General features: G+C 48.4%; 1 protein-coding gene across 1 annotated transcript in view; it reads right to left on the bottom strand.

Annotated features, from left to right (window-relative positions):
- Positions 1-16,972, bottom strand: part of RXRG (retinoid X receptor gamma) — a 45,805-nt gene that overhangs the window by 18,673 nt on the left and 10,160 nt on the right. Inside the window, exons 2-3 of the mRNA XM_012745317.2 lie at positions 9,815-10,062; positions 718-862 (exon numbers count right to left, since the gene is read on the bottom strand). Of these exons, the coding sequence (XP_012600771.1) occupies positions 718-862; positions 9,815-10,062 (393 nt within the window). The remainder of the gene's footprint in view (positions 1-717; positions 863-9,814; positions 10,063-16,972) is intronic.

Here is a 16,972-nt window from a genome sequence, read left to right on the forward strand (position 1 = left end):
TGATCAAATCAGAGATTCGAACGTGTTCAACATTGGTGGGGAGGGAAATAGGAAACAGAGGGCGGGAGGGAAGGTTGGAGAAGAAGGGAAAGAAGTCAGGAAAGAAATAATTTTGGCAAAAGCAAAAAAAAAAAAAAAAAAAGATTTAAGACGAATTGGTGAAAACCCATTTTGTTTCTGCCCACATAAACATGTCCTAAACCTAGAATGTTGTAGAAGGAAATATGCTAAACTATTAAAGGGTTTATCTTTCTTGAGAACATTATGGGTAATTTCTTACTTTTTCTTGGTAGTTTTCTAGTTCTTCCAAATTTTCTACATGAGGATATTATTTTTATAGTTATTTATTTGGGACTTTTTATAATTAAAAAAATATTTTTTTTTAATAAAAACTTGAGGAAAATCTAGCTTGAGATACTGATAATGACAGCAGCTTCTCTAACCCAGATACAAATGCAATAGTGTGGCTCCAGAGTGGAGCTGGGCTTCTGTAAATCTAATCCTCAAAACTAAAAACATACTTTCAATTCATCAAGACTGCAGGCCATGAACCCAGTGATGGAAATGGATAGGCTCGGCCCCAGCGGGACCATCCTAAGGGGCCATTTTTTTTTTCTTTCATTGGGTACAAAGCATCCAGGTGGGCAGGGGAAGAACCCCTTCTCTGGGACCCTGTCCCCTGAGGCACATGGGAGGGCTGCCACCTTTGGCACGTACCTGAGGACCTGTCCCCACAGATGGCACAGATGTGTTTAACCAGAGATCCGGGGCTGGAGGACAGGTAGTTCATGTTTCCAATCCCGGGAAGCCCTGGTAAGGGTTTGATGTCCTCTGAACTGCTAACACTGTTGACCACATTTAGCTGCAAGAGAAAAAAAAATACTGTAAAGCACCAAGCCAGAGTAAACCCAATCCCTGAGGCCTAAGGCAATGAGAGCATACTTGAAAAAAAAAAAAAAAAAAAACCAAGTTCTATTTCAAGAAGTAGTTTCCAAGTACAGAGTATCTGAAGCTTCCTACCTGCGATATGAATTTAAGGGAAGGGGAAAAGTGGCTCGAGAGGAACAAAATCATTTCTAGAAGCCAAAACCTAAACCAAAAGTCACAATATACCTCCATTCTCTCTGCTTGTATGCGTTTTACTCGTGTGTTCTATTTGAGCTAGAAATCCATGCCGAACTACACACCTAGGACAATGTTAGCTGTGCATATTAACATTTTTATCACCTACCTACTGCCTATTCAGCAGTGCTCCACAAGGAGCTAAGGCCCCCAGGCAAAAGTCTTATACCCTCAGAGAGCCAAGAGAAAAATGCAAATCCGTTCATTAGTCAATCAACAGATATTCCCCACCAGCTCACAGTGCCGGGCACTGTGCCAGGCTCTGGGGTATAAAAGCAAAGAAAAACGCACACCCAGAAGGAGTTCACAATAAAATGGAAGAGAAGGATATGTGCAATGGTCAGCCCTACGAGCCCACTGAAGACGCTAACCCAAATGCCTAAATCAGGGGTCCTCAAACTATGGCCCACGGGCCACATGCGGCCCACTGAGGACATTTATCTGGTGCCGGGTGTTTTTGCCGCCGCTGCCCGTCCTGCTTAGCAGCCGACCCGTCCAGGGCCCACAGTGCGCATGTGTGGAATGTGCGCCACACTCTCCAACAGCCCTCCAACGGTCTGAGGGACAGTGAACTGGCCCCCTGTTTAAAAAGTTTGAGGACCCCTGGCCTAAATCATTGCAGTAGCACCAAAAAAATGGGTAAAAATCCCCAGATCATGTTTTTGAGCTTGTTTGTAATGAACAGATTGCCTTCCCTTGAAACTTCAAACTCTATGGAGCCAGAGACTGGGTGTGCCTTGTCTTCACTGTGCCCTCCCAGTGGGAGCACATAGTAGGGAGCTGGTGGATTTGAGTGGCTGTTGTCCCTGTCCATATCCATCATCACACGTTCACATCAGCTCCCATCACCACCTGTGTCTCTCCGTGTTCTTACTAAGAAGCTACTGCTAAGTGCTTTGTATTCGCCAAAGAAAACAAGTTGAATAAATATAAACCGGTCATCCAATCAGTAATATTTCTGAGTGTCCATGGGCATAGAGCAACATTCTAGGCCCTGCAAAGGAAGACAAAAAGCCTAGAAGGTATGTCTCTCTTTCCTCAAAACTGTAAAATCTCATCGAGGCAGAAAAGCATGCACAAAAATTAAGGACACTTACAAGCAAGTGCAAATAGAGATGGTGCGGTGTATACATTAATATGCAGTAGAGGCACCTGATAAATCTCTGGGGTTGAAAGGAGGCCCCTCTGACTTCCTACTGTCTATCTGAATTTTGAATCATACTGCCTAAACCAAGTGACTGTAATTCTCAAATGGAACCAAAGGTAGGAATTTGCTCTTTATCCAAGGCCTTTGGGACAGAAGGAATGATCAATAAAACATAAACTACAACAGAGCCTGAGTTACGTTTCTTCTAAATTCACTAGCTTTTCAATTGACTAAGCAACTATTTATTGAGCACAGGACGGGGACAGAGGCTCTGGCTTAAAATGCTATGAAACATTAAAAAAAAAAAAAAAAAGACACAGCCTTCAGTTCCTTGCCTTAAAATCAGAGTTACCAGGAATTTTAAAAAATTTAATCTGCATAATGGATGAAGGTGCATATGTGATAGGAAGATTCTCTCCCCCGTCCCCCTTTTTAAACAAGACTAAGACAAGACCATCTGGAACTTGTATCCAGTATTTGGTTTTGTTTTGGTGTAGTAAAGTGGTTCTGAGCCCTGGGAGCTGTGTAAAACACCGCTGCCTGGGCCCCAGGCCCAGAGACTGGGATTCAGTGGGTCTACTAGCGCCTTGGCTCTGTCACTGCCTTAAGTTTACTAGATGCTACTGTGCAGCCAGGGTTAGGAACCAGTGACTGGGGTAGTGTGAATTCTGCCAGTGTGAGTTCTAGGCAACAACTTTCCCGAGTGCCTCAAGGAAACAGAGATTAGCACTCAGATCCGCCCCATGAAACGGAAGAATTTTAGGTCAGAGAGAACCTTCTAGCTGACATGGTTCTACCTCCAAATCCCCAGATGGACAAGAAAGGTCACGGGATAAGGAGGAGACCACCGCTACCTGGAGCTCAGGAGGACCCCACCCTTTTTTCCCCTCCAGCAGGACCAGTTCTAGTGCCACCAGCCTACAGCGAAGCACCAAAGAGTTACTGTCATTGCTACCATCTATGGAAAGTCTGCTCATTGCTAATTAATCCTGTTAATCCTCACAACAACCCTGAGAGGTCTTCTTATTTTTCAGGTGAGGACGTTGAGCCTTAAAGTGATTTATTCATTTGTTCATTCGGAAATACTATAGAGATACAAAAAGGAAGAAGATGCAGGTACCACCTCAAGGAATTGGCCATTATGAGATTGAAAATAAGTTGGGATAGTTTAGGAAGGAAAGATCACGTGCTATTGGGATCAGGGAAGACTTCCTCGAGGAGGTGGCTTTTGAGCTGGGGCTCAACAGACTTCAAAAATGGGTGGGATTTGCATTGGCCAGTGATGGGCAGAAGGCTTTGAGAGTAAAGACCTAGAGCAGGCGTCCTCAAACTATGGCCCATGGGCCACACGCAGCCGGCCAAGGATATTTATCCGGCCCGCCTGGTGTTTTTGTCGCAGCTGCCTGTCCTGCTTAGCAGCCAATTCGTCCCGGGCCCACAGTGCGCACTCTCCAACGGTCTGAGGGACAGTGGACTGGGCCCCTGTTTAAAACGTTTGAGGACCCCTGACCTAGAGGGAAGCCCCAGTGTGTGTGGAGCAAACATGCTCATGGACGGATGGGGAGAAGGCTGAGAAGGCTGCGGCAAGCCTGGAAGCTAGAATGCCTGGCTAGGAGAACGTGTTTAGCTTGGGAGGCAGTAAGGAACCTCTAGAGGTTTGGAGCACAGGAATATTGCCCGCAACTCGGCCCCAGGGAAGTCAATGAGGCAGCAGCATGAGGAAAGACTGGAGGAGACACTCAAGGCTTTTGCACCTACCCAGGTACCAGGTTAGGTAACTTGCCAGGTCTAACTGGTTGGAGCTAGAACCCCAGACTCCTGGATCCCACGTCATCATTCCTCCTCCACCACGTCATCTTCCTGGAGTGACAGGAGAGCCTCAGTCCTCACCTGCCCTAGCAGCTTCCCACCCCAACCTCTTGGCCAGGAACCCCTGGAAGAGCAGACTTGCTTGGGGGCACTTTGTCCCCATTCAGAGCCAGCAGCCCCTGCCCAGCACACCTCCTCTTCATGAGTCCGGATGGCAGTGGGAGGGAGTGGTTGGGACAGGTGGGTTGATGTTCTCTTGTCTGTCCATCTCTCTGGCCGGCTTGGGGTTTGGGCTCAGAGCAATGGCAGATAAGATCAAAGGCAGCCATCAGAGCATAAACCCATTAGCTGTCTGGTCCCTAAGTCCCCCGACCCCAGCTGTCTTGTTCCATTAGGAGCAGCTCTACTGAAATAAGCACTTAGAGGTGAGATTCCTCAGGCAGCTCCTATCCTCTGCTGCACGCAAGCCCGCCGTTCCCTGAGAACAGGATAGAAACATACTCGCCTGCTGGCTTATCTTCCCTTTGCAGCCTCAGCCAGGGACCGGATGCTTTCTGGATGCTTCTGGAGCCATCACAGAATATCGGGCCCTGCATTTCCAAGCTGTCTTCAGCCCAAATCATTCACCAAAGGCCAGGCTGCAGACAGGTGCTCCTGTCCCAGGGTGCAGACCCCTTATGGTAGCACCCCTGTAGTTATGCTATAACTAGCGTAATCTAGTTATGGTCTCTGTCATGAGAAATATTGAGCCTGGATTTCTGACCTGGGTTCTGGTCTACACCTGCCACTTCCTCACTGTGCCATCTTAACCAGGTCACTTCACCTAGCAGAGACCCTGTTTCCTCATCTCCAGACTAGATCAGTGGTTTCAAACCTCAAGTGTGTAGAGGGCAGGAGTCTGGGAAGTTGAGGCTGCAAGAACCAGATCTGTTTTTATTTGACGTGTATATTGGGCTTCCAAATATGCTTTCATTTGAGGAAAAGAATTTATGGCTTAATATTTTTTTTAACCATCAGACTAGATAAACTTTAAGGTCTATTCTACCTCTAACATTTGCAATTTTTATTAACTAAGTATTCTCTATAAAAATGCAAACAGACTTGAGAGGATAATAATTCAGTTATCAATAAATAAGCAGAAATTATCAGGGAGGGAACCCGGGCCAGGCAGCAGGTTCATGGTGGAAGAAAGAGGTGGGAGATTCCAGAGACATTAGAGCCTGTTTCAGAGTCCAGCCAGCAGACATCACACTGACAAACACACTGCATCACACACACACACACACACACACACACACACACACACACACGTGCATTCATAAAAATGAATTCACAAAAATTCATTTGACATTCATAAAAATCCCTGTAATCAGGGCAAGTATTTGTAACCCCACAATAGAGAAAAAGAAACTGAAACGAAAACAAGTTAAAGTGGTTTGCAAAAGGTGACACAGTCCCTGTCTCCATAGCACCAGCTCAGTTCTCTTTACCTCTCAAGATAAAAAATTCAACCAGTGCAAAAAGAGAGCTCAAACAACCGAACCACAGAGCACAGAGTAGAGACCCTGCCTCCTGCTCCTGTCCCCCGAGCTCCAAGTCGTGCTTACGCAAGGCCCAGGTCACAGAAGGAGCGTGCTTCCGTCACGGGCCCCCTCACACCACGTCCTGGGCAAGGAAGGCAGGATGCACAGGGATAATCTGCCCAGATTATTCAGGGTCCAACTCACCGTGGCCTTTTGTCCGGTGTCATCTTGTTAATTGGGCAGAGTTTTGCCACCATGTGGTTCCAGAGCCCGAGCCCAGAACGCTGTCCCGAGGCTGAGGCTGCAGAGCAACACCAGCACTTGGCAAGCTTAATATAGCTCCCCAACGCCAAACTTGGCCTCGGCCTCTGCACACAGCCCAGTTGGCCAGGACCAAAGCTCCCAGCTGACCTTTCAACCCCAATCCCTCTGTACAGACATATGGTCCAGGAATAGCGGCCCTGCTACTCACACGGCTGCCCAGATGAATTGACTGGCCGGGTTTGGCTCGGTCAGACTCAAGTGTGGTTGCTAAAAGCGGGCTTAGAGGGAGGGTGCCTTGCCCAATTCCTACCCACAAGCCCTGTCACTCTATCATCTCACCCTGTTTTATTTCCTCCTGATAAAGTGATTGCTATTTGAAACTATCTTGTTTATTTCTTAAGTTTTTTTCTGTCTCTCCTGCTACAGTGTAATTGCCACAAGAATAAGACTTTGGCCACCTTATTCAGTGCTTGTCCCTAAAACCTAGGACAGTATCATGTAGTGCCTGGTGCGTAGTAGGTCCTCATAAATAGCTATGGGAATGAATGTTGATGGCCTTTGCAAAATTTTACTTTCATTCCAAGAATGTCAATGTATCTTTCTGCCCTAACTACCGGCTTTCACTCACCTCCCTGGAATCTGTCCATAGGAAAGAGGGGCATGAAACAACCCCATACATTAAGAAGGCCAGCTTTTCAGCACCTCTGCTGATTATACAGGTGGGAGTGGCATAAATGCATGTACGCCACCCACCCTGTCCCCACTGCTCTGAGCAGTTTGACACTCTCACTGGGGTCAGGGAATATATGATCGGGCAGTTCATAGGTCCCCTCTCTCTGCTCCCTTCAGCGTCTTCCCCTCCATCTATGACAGCACACACAACAGAGCATTGCAATTTATCTGTGTGACGTGGCCACCTCCCCTACAAGATTCCTGGGGAGCATTGATTATCCATCCTTTAGTCCTTGGCAGCCAAGCGGCTGGGGTCACTGGGGTCACTGTTGAAGTCAGCATGCACCGCAGCACTAAGTGCACACAGGGCTGGAGATCAGGAGACCAGGGTGCTGATTCTGTGGGGACTGGCTGCGTGAGCTTGGACAGATCATTTGGGGTCCCTGAGTCTTGTTCCTTCATTTGTGGAACGAAGGATGCAGACAGGATGAATGATGCTCACCTGGGCAGGGGCGGGGCAGTTAGAGTCCCCTGTGGGGCTCTGGCCACCTGCACAAGGGCCAAAATATGGCATGGGGGAGAAATGTCTATTCTGAAAAAGATCCTACAGGTGAGAATCCCTAGACTGGAAACGGAGGTGGAAATGTGTGGACAAAGATGACCCACAGAGGTGCTCTACTTGGCCCAGGGAGTGCTTTAAAAGTCTTTGAATCTGAATGGCTTGGAGCTCCCTCCCCCACTGGACAGCTCCCCAGTCCCCACCTGTCCTGCTGACTGACACACACCCTCATTCGCTCACCTGTGCCATCCCTACACTAGGGGACCTCTAAGGCTGTCTCCACATTGTCTAATTCCTGGAGCAATCCATTTTTTTTGAGACAGAGTCTCGCTTTGTTGCCCAGGCTAGAGTGAGTTCCGTGGCGTCAGCCTAGCTCACAGCAACCTCAAACTCCTGGGCTCAAGCAATCCTCCTGCCTCAGCCTCCCGAGTAGCTGGGACTACAGGCATGAGCCACTGCGCCTGGCCAAGCAATCCATTTTTGAAGTCCTTACTGTAGGCTCCGATATTCTGTGGCTCCACATGACTTTGCTTTCAGAGCCCTGGAACGTGAGGCGTCTCAGAAGAGAATCCAGGCACGGTCTCTGAAGTTCTCTCTGTAGTAGCAGAAAATGCTGACACGAGGGGCTCCTGCCTCTTCTTTAAAACTAAACTCAAAGGAGGCTTCAAGACTGTGTTAATCAGTGCCCTCCAGAGACGCAGAACCGGTAGGAGACACATGTGTGTGCACATGTGTGCGAGTATTTATTAAGAGCGTTATCACAGGGAACTGTCTCACGTGATGATGGCAGCTGACAAGTCCTGAGACCCACGGGGAGAGGCAGCAAGCTGCAGACCCAGGAGAGCTGACGGCATGGCCCGAAGGCTGGCAGGCTCAAGCCCCAGGAGGAGCCAACATTTCAGTTCAAGGTGGAAGGCAGGAAAAAAATGAAGCCCTGATTCGAAGGCCAGGAATGTTCTCCTACTCAGGGGAGGGTCAGCCTTTTTGCTCTATTCAGACCTTCAACTAACTGGATGAGGCCACTCACATCGGGGAGGGCACCTTGCTTTACTCTATTTAAATGATCTACCTATTTAAATGCTAGTCTCATCCAGAAACACTCAGAGTAATGGTTAACCAAATATATGGGCACCCTCTGGCCCAGTCAAGTTGACATATAAAATTAACCATGAGGCTGGGCGGGTGGCTCACGCCTGTAATCCTAGCACTCTGGGAGGCCGAGGCCAAGGCGGGTAGATTGCTCAAAGTCAGGAGTTCGAGACCAGCCTGAGCAAAAGTGAGACCCTGTCTCTACTAAAAATAGAAAGAAATTAATTGGCCAACTAAAAATACATAGAAAAAAAAATTAGCCAGGCATGGTGGTGCATGCCTGTAGTCCCAGCTACTCAGGAGGCTAAGGCAGGAGGATTGCTTGAGCCCAGGAGTTTGAGGTTGCTATGAGCTAGGCTGATGCTATGGCACTCTAGCCCAGGCAGCAGAGTGAGACTCTGTCTCAAAAAACCAAAAAATTAACCATGATAAGGACCTACTAATTCTACCGCTAGGTGTGCTGGTGGTCAGAGCAGAGCTGGCTGTTACGTAAGGAGAGAGGAAGGTATGATGTGATTATTATTGCTCCTAATTCTTCACTCTTCCCAATTCTCCACATCATTTTCATTGAGTCTTTGTAGTACCTCCCACTAGGATAAACACAGCCTATTTTCTTGACCCCTCGCTGTTAGAATTGGCCATATGGTTTTCTTACGCTGATGGAGTTTTTGTGGGCACTATGTGAGCAGAGGCTTCACTGTGCTTTCCAGATTTGGCTTGGCCCTTTGTACTCCTGTGAGATACCATGAGAAAAGCATGCCCCGGTAGCTGCTGCTCCTTTAGACTGGGACACAAGGAGCCTGCCACCAAGTCTAGCTCAGTCACCATCTAAAGCAGAACTATCCTGTCCTAATGCAAACTTGGGAGTGAGACGACAAGTATTTGTTTTTGCAAATCGTAGTGATTTGGGGGTTGTGTGTTATGCAGCATTATTGCAGCAACAGCCAACCTACGAGAGAGGAAGGATGATGATCTTAGGGCGGCATTGCTAGGGGGAATAAAGACATCTGGTCACCCTGGGGGCTCAACAGAGCAGCACCTAGTGTCTACCACGCACACACATCTTCTCCATTATAGCAGAAACCGCTTGGAATTACGGTAAAGTTTTCCTCCTGCCTTCCATTGTCTCAGAGACAGCATGTAGCATAGTCTGCCTTGTTCTAGATTTATCCATATGCCATACCTGCCCATTTCCCCACTCAGTTTTCAGCTCCTGGAGAACAGAGACCATGTCCTGATCATTTCTACAAGAGCACATGGCATTTCGATGACTCAACAGATACTCGTTATTGAGTTTAGAAGAATAAAGGGGGCGCACCCCACTGATGACACAAATAGCCCTGAGAGATGCTGAAACCACAGCCGGAGCTGAACCATTAAAACCGCAAGAGAGGCTCCCGTGTGGTCACAGTTTCCTGGACCATGAGAAGTCGTCAGTTCCCCAGGACTGCTCAGCCCAAGGACACACGGAATGAAGGCCCTGCAGGAGGGAAATCTGCAGGAGAGACAATACAATCCCTTCAGCAAGCACACATTAAGCACCTGCTGAGTGCCAGGTCAGCTCCAGGAGCAGCCTGGGTGAAAGCATTTAAGAAGGCTGGGAAGGCCTTGGAGAGGAAGGACACCTACCTGCGAGCTGGGTGGGGCAACCAAGTTAATCCCTGGAGGGGCTGCCAGCGCTCCTGAGGGTGGGCCCATGGCAGAGGTGATGACGCGATATGGAGACCCCAGGGCATTGAGGGGGGTCCCCACTGCACTCAGAGTCCGTGGGGCACTCACTGGGGTGTCCGTGTAGCTGGGGTGGCTGTCCATTGGCTTCCCTGTGGACAAGGCTGCCGACGGGCTCATGGACGTGGAGCCAGTGTGGCCGGGGGAGCCTGTAAGGAGAAGAAGAGTATAGGAGGTTGGGGAAGCACAAAAAGGGACCTGTGGGGACAGAGCCCCAGCCCTGCCCCTGCTTTTCTTTCCTGCATGCTCCTTTTGGTTGCACCTACACACCCATGAACCCTAGGTGCTCACACCTACACCGAGCTGTAGTATGAAGACACGAAAGGGACAGAGAGACCAGGGGACCTGCTCTAGGACAGAAGTCCCCACCGATGTTTCAGTTCTCTGGGGCCCTGCCTGGAAGCCACTCTGGGCGGAGTCGGATCCACAGCAAGTGCAGCAAGGGGCACGGCCCACACATCCCCAGGCCTGGGCAACTGTGGCCTGGGCCAGCCAGACAAGGAAGGTGAGTCAATACCAAACCACACGGCATGGGGGAGGGGGGTGGAGTGACAGGGTGCCCAGGCTGCCCCAGAATTCCCTGCCTTTAAGTCACACTGCTCTGAGAACCGGAGCAGGGCTGGCATTCATTCCCTCATGTGCAACGAACATTTATTAAGGTGCCGGGTGCTAGGGATTCGGAGCTAAGGAAAACACGGTTCCTGCTGTCCGGGGTCCCATCCCATGATGATGACAATGGGGAAGGCAGTGGCTGTTGTCACACAGCTGGTTTTCTATATCTGATTTTTTTTAATTATTTTTTTTTTTGAGACAGAGTCTCACTCTGTTGCAGGCTAGAGTGCCGTGGCGTCAGCCTAGCTCACAGCAACCTCAAACTCCTGGGCTTAGGTGATCCTCAGTCTCCCGAGTAGCTGGAACTACAGGCATGCACCACCATGACCAACTAATTTTTTCTATATATTTTTAGTTGCCCAATTAATTTCTTTCTATTTTTAGTAGAGACGGCATCTTGCTCTTGCTCAAGCTGGTTTCAAACTCCTGACCTTGAGTGCCCACCTTGGCCTCCAGAGTGCTAGGATTACAGGCATGAGCCACCACGCCCAGCCTATATCTGTTAGAACTTTATGCCCACGAGGTTCTTTTCCTGCCCATTTTTACGGCACAGGGATAATCAGTACTCAGGGAAAGGCTTGAAACGGCTGGGCATGGCTTTAAGTGCAGGAAGGCAAGTGCAGACAGGCCTGCCAGAGACTGTTTCTGCCTCTGAGGATAAAATGTCACAGCCACAAGTGTCTGTGGAGCAAGTTCTAGGTGGATGGACACAACAGCAACATGGGCCCGGTGGTCATCTGGTCCCACTTGCCTCAGATAAATTGAGCCCCACATTCCCCGGCAGCCAGTAGCAAAGTCAAGTTGAAACAGAAGGAGGGTACCCTCCTGTCATCTTGGGAGCCCAGCATGGAGCATTCTCTCCAGAAGAGAGGACCTGTAACTTCACAATCTGCAGCAGCAAAGAAGAGACTAGAATACACGAAGGGGCAGCCCAGCCTGGATCACCGCACTGGGTCCCTGCACAGCCGGCTTGCACGAACAGATGCAAAGAAACCGTGTGCGTGACAGCCGCACCCGGCCCAGCCATGGCATCCACATTGTCCACGTGGTTAGAGAGGGAGAGGATCAAGTGGTCAGTAAGCACGGCCTGCCGTAGAAGCTACCCGATTCTCAAATGCCTCCTGGGAGCCAGACACCAGGCCATGCAGATATGATACCGAGAGTAGTTAAGTCATGGGCCTGACTTTTTATGGCTCACTGTTCATGCAACAAATATTGCTTGAGTGCCTGCTACATGCGGGGCGCTGTCCTAAGTCTTTGGGAGACATCAGTGGGTGCTAAGTGTGGCGTTCGGAGTAGGATGCAGGGAGGCACTTCCTTCGAATTTTAGAGAACAGAGAGTATCAGAAACATAACTGGAAACTATTCCCTAACCATAAATATCCCACTGGAAAAATACCACCGTGGGGTTTCTCTTAGAGCTCTTGCTAGCTTAGTTAAGGGCTACTTGTGGAAAGAAGCCACTCCCATATCCAAGGAGGCTGGGACCTTCTTGTCGTTCTACCTATACAGCTTCAGCCTATCAGGGACAGATAAACAGATACATCCCAAGACCCCACACCCTAAACACCCTAAACACCACAACTGAGGAGGAACCACATGCTGTGGGCCCGTGGCAGAGTGGCAAAGGGGTTAAAATGAATAAATCAGACATTTTTCTTTTTTGTCCCCGGTAGCATCAGGCAATTTCCATACATTAACTCTTCATCCTGAGAATAAGCCTATGAGGGTTATTTCAGTGTTTTGCAGGTGAGGAACCTTAGTCTCCATCTCCCCCCACGCTGCTCCCAGTTCCAGGATGACCTGCCCCCACCTCCATTGCCTAGGAGGCTCTTATTCATCCTTCAAAGTCTAACTCAAGTGTCACCTCTTCCAGGAAGCTTTTCCTGGCGTTCCTGGTCTGGTGCAATGCCCTTTTCTGTTTTCTCACAGCTGTCTGTGCTTACTCATATCTTAGCGCTTACCCTACCGCATTACCCTGTTTGTTTATCTCCCTGTCTCTTCCACTAAACGGAGAGGAAAAAACCATGTCCACTTTGTTTCCCCATCCCTAGCAGGGGACCTGGCACCGCCTGGGTAGTAAAGTGGCAGAGCCTAGATTTAAACTGTCAACGTGAAGCCCACGCTGTCACCTGTGTGTGCAGTCAAGGACAGTAAAGATGATCTGGAGAACCATCTGCGTCACAAGTACAAGATGACTCAGTTATGAAGTGCTCTCAAGCTGAAAGTTCGTCTGAAGGAGAAGAGAGGTGGCAGTGAGTGCTCAAGAGCTCAAGCCAAGGAAGTCAAAAACCTTTCCAGACGGCCACTGATCGGAAAGAACAATGCTAGACTCTTCTGAGGCCCTGGAGGTGGTGACATTTAAAGAGGCCAATGTATACCTTGAGTCTATGACTGAGAGAAAGTGTGACAGGTGAGTCAGGAGCCAGCCCTGGCGTGATGGGTGAGGAGCCGTGAATGCCACTGCCGCTGTTGGGGGGGGACAGCAGCTGTCTCCTCCACCCCACAGCCAAGCCACCTGAGGGAGATCGACTTTCCCTTCCAGCTTCCGCTTTCCAAAAACAGACCAAAGGGCCCCGCCATGCTCCTCTTCATTCTGCTTTAGAAGGATCTCAGAGAGACTGTGCCTTTTAATCCTGTACCCCCGGGGTCTAGCCCAGTGCCTGACTCCAGGCCTAGACCAATGGGAGAAGCAAGAACAAGAGTCTGTTCGTACATTCATTAGCCCAAGAGTTCCCAGGGCGTGGAACCTGTGCCGCCAGGGACAAGGGACATTTGGGGTGGTATGAAGGGAAACGCTATTTTAAAAAACTCGGTTTTATATTTATGTTTTCTGTTTCCTTATTTTATAGCAAGTGACTGGGCTCTCGTTTTTTTTTTTTTTTTTTGTATAAAATTATCTTCCTCAAGATGGCTATCTAAGCTATTTATAAAAGTAAATAAAAAGTCTAAGGACAGCCGGGCGCGGTGGCTCACGCCTGTAATCCTAGCACTCTGGGAGGCCGAGGCGGGCGGATTGCTCAAGGTCAGGAGTTCAAAACCAGCCTGAGTGAGACCCCGTCTCTACCAAAAATAGAAATAAATTAATTGACCAACTAAAAATATATATACAAAAAATTAGCCGGGCATGGTGGCGCATGCCTGTAGTCCCAGCTACTCGGGAGGCTGAGGCAGTAGGATCGCTGAGCCCCGGAGATTGAGGTTGCTGTGAGCCAGGCTGACGCCACGGCACTCACTCTAGCCTGGGCAAGAAAGCGAGACTCTGTCTCAAAAAAAAAAAAAAAAAAAAAAAAAAAAAAGTCTAAGGACAGAGGGTACTGGAGATATAAAATATCATGAAAATAGCATGCAAAGGAATGATGTTTAGGAAACATCAACCTGCACAAAAATACACAAATATGGACTTTGAAGAACTCACAAGTTGTTTCAGAAATAAAAAGAGATGACATGAAAGTGATTTGAAATTTAAAGGACATTGTTGTTGTTACTTATATTAATAACAGTAAGGCAATTGTACTCCTCAATGCAATAGTGAGATAGAATGAGATAGTGAGCTAAAGTTTGGTTTTCAATAGCCTTAAAAAGGTGATTCGTTTCTGTTGAGTCAATGACCCAGAAGTGGTGGGTTATTTTATAACCACATTTGAAAAAAATAAAATAGAATTCAAAAAGACAAATAGCATCTCACCCAAATGCATTTTTGGTTCTTCATCTCACACAATGACCCAGTCATTCTTAGAAATAAATAGCTTTGCTTTTAGACAAGTTGGAAAACAATGGCTTTTATAACAAAAGTGTTTCCCAAGGGAAAATTAATTCATTCTCCCAAATAGACAGTAACGCTACCTGTCCATGACATTTTTTTGTCAGCCTCTCTCACTCTTTTTTTCTCATAGCCACATGGAAACTACAGCCAGTACCAAAAGGCACCACAAGTTTTCCAGAAACCTGGTTATACCTTACTTCTTTGCCTTCCTCACCAAGCCTTCTGGGTAACCTATGAACAGGGACAGAAGAATTGACAGGTTGCCCTCCAATCCAGGAGAGGAGGGCAGGCTCCTGTTTGAAGGATGAGTGGCATTCGTTGCAAATTGATCCCGGGGTCGACTCTGTCTGGCCCTCAGCCCAGGGTATGCCTAGTCCAAATCCGAAGTCAAGTTTTTCTCAAATGCTCCCCCTTGGTCCCTGCTATAGTTTGAATGCATGTGTCCCTCCAAAATTCATGTTGGAACTTAAACCCTAAGGTGATGGTATTAAGAAGTAGGGCCTTTGAGAGGTGAGCAGGCCACGAGGGCTCCAGCCTTATGAATGGGGCTAATGCTCTTATAAAAGAGGCCTCAGAGAACTGCCTGGCCCTTCCATGTCCTGGTATGTGAGGACACAGTGCTTGTCCCTTCTTTGCCCCTTCCATCATGCAAGGACTTAGTTAGTGGTGCCATCTTGGAAGCAGAAAGCAGCCCTGCCCAGACACCCAATCTCTTGGTGCTTTGATCCTAGACTTCCCAGCTTCCAGGACAGTGAGAAATAAATTTCCATTATGTACAAATTACCCAGCTGAGGTGTTACAGCAGCAGGAATGGGCTGAGATGGTTTCCCAGCCCAATCGCTATAGGGAGGGACCCTGGCCTCTGCATCCCACCCACCTCACCCACACCCCGACCTGCACCCTCCTCCCTGACCCTGCACCCTCTTGATCTTCTAGCCATTCAAACCATGCCCGCTGCCCAGATGCATGGAAAATGCACAAATTCTGTACTCTGCAGAGCTCATTCTCTTTTCTCAGGCAATGATTGTATTGAAAATGACATATTTAACGGGAAAGTCCTAGTGGAGTTTCTCAGGAGGGTACCCTCTTTCCTGGCAACATACCCAAGAATAGTGTATCATAGTCTTGGGCCTCATTTCCCCTGGAAGGAGTTGGCACTTGGTGACCTCCAAGATCCCTCCCAGCTCTCCTGTTTCATGAGCATTGGGTAGGACATGGTTCCCTGGCTTTGAAAAGACAGAAGTGCGGGGGTGGGGGGTGGGGGGGTCTAGAACAATCTGAGGAGTCTGGACCACTTGCTGAGGGGACTCTGTCGTCACTGACTGGACCATGTTAGACCTTGAAGGTGTTTGGTCTTCTGAATTGCGATTTCAGATGCTGAGAATGTCACCAGCAGCTGCCATTGTGAAGGGAATCAGCAGAGAGCATGACTCTATGAGTTCTGAAGTCCCTTGTGTGCCATGGTACCGCTGCTTCAGGGCTGCAGTACTCTGGGGGAGACAAGAACTCTGAAGCCAGAAAGTCCTAGAATAGACTGAAGGCTCCACCACTTCCCAGCCATGTAAACTTGAGCAAGTCACATGACCTCTCTCAACTGCAGTTTCCTCAGCCATAAATCGACACAAACACACCCACCTCAGAGGACTGCCAAGAGTGCCTGAGACCATGAGGTCCATTAATTTTTTTGTTAATTAATGTACATAACTAGATGCAGAGTTTATCAACAGAAATCACCGGCATAAGAAATCACTGTCACTGATGTTTACCAGAACCAAAATCTCTAAACAACACACCGCGTGTGTGAGCGTGTACTTGTGCACGTGTGTGCTTGCGTGACAGAGAGAGGGAGAGAGAAAGAGGACAGGAAAGCCTGGGCACTTAGAACTACAGAATTCTTACCAAGGTAAGGAAGTTGCTTAGCAACCTCCTCCTCAGCCAATAAAAGCAAAATGTCAAGGATGCCGTTTTTTCTGACTGGCCACACAAGGGAGCAAATGGCTTGGCGTTTCCACCCCTTTGCTGCTGAGCCAGGCAGGCTGGAGAGTTTGCTCTCCCATTAGCAACCTCTTCAGGATGGAATGGAAACTCGTAATGAATCATTGATTATGGCTAATGCCCACCCAGGGGGAAAGGGACAAAGCTAAAGACTTGCTATGTCTCAGAGTCAGGAGTCTCCATCGGAAACCAAGGGCACAACATGGGGCCTTATCCCACTCTGATCTCTCCCACGGTGGACAATTGCCACCGAAGCAGCCTCCTTTCTCCAGTGGAGGGATATGGCGCATAAGCCTAACAATCGTAGAACGTTCAGACACTTGGCTTGTTGACTTCTTTGTCTAAGGGAAACTCACTCTCCCATCCTTTCCCTGCTTGGCTCTCAACGCACAGACAGGCTGCTGAGCGAGGTCAGCAGGAGATGCCCAACAAAGGCACTTTAACTGACACTAATGTCATCTCCTCTCCTGAGTGACAACAAGAACAATAGCTAATGCTTATCGAGCAATTGCCATACGCCAGACATGGTTCTAAACATTTTACATAGACAGGTTGAACATCCCTAAAACCGAAAATCCCAAATCTCAAATGCTCCAAAATCCAAAACTTTTTGAGCACCAACAGGACTCTCAAAAGAAATGCTCATTGGAGCATTTCGGACTTTTGAATTAGGGATGCTCAACCAG

Source organism: Microcebus murinus, chromosome 2 (genome assembly GCF_040939455.1).
Source record: "Microcebus murinus isolate Inina chromosome 2, M.murinus_Inina_mat1.0, whole genome shotgun sequence".
Classification (NCBI taxonomy): domain Eukaryota; kingdom Metazoa; phylum Chordata; class Mammalia; order Primates; family Cheirogaleidae; genus Microcebus; species Microcebus murinus.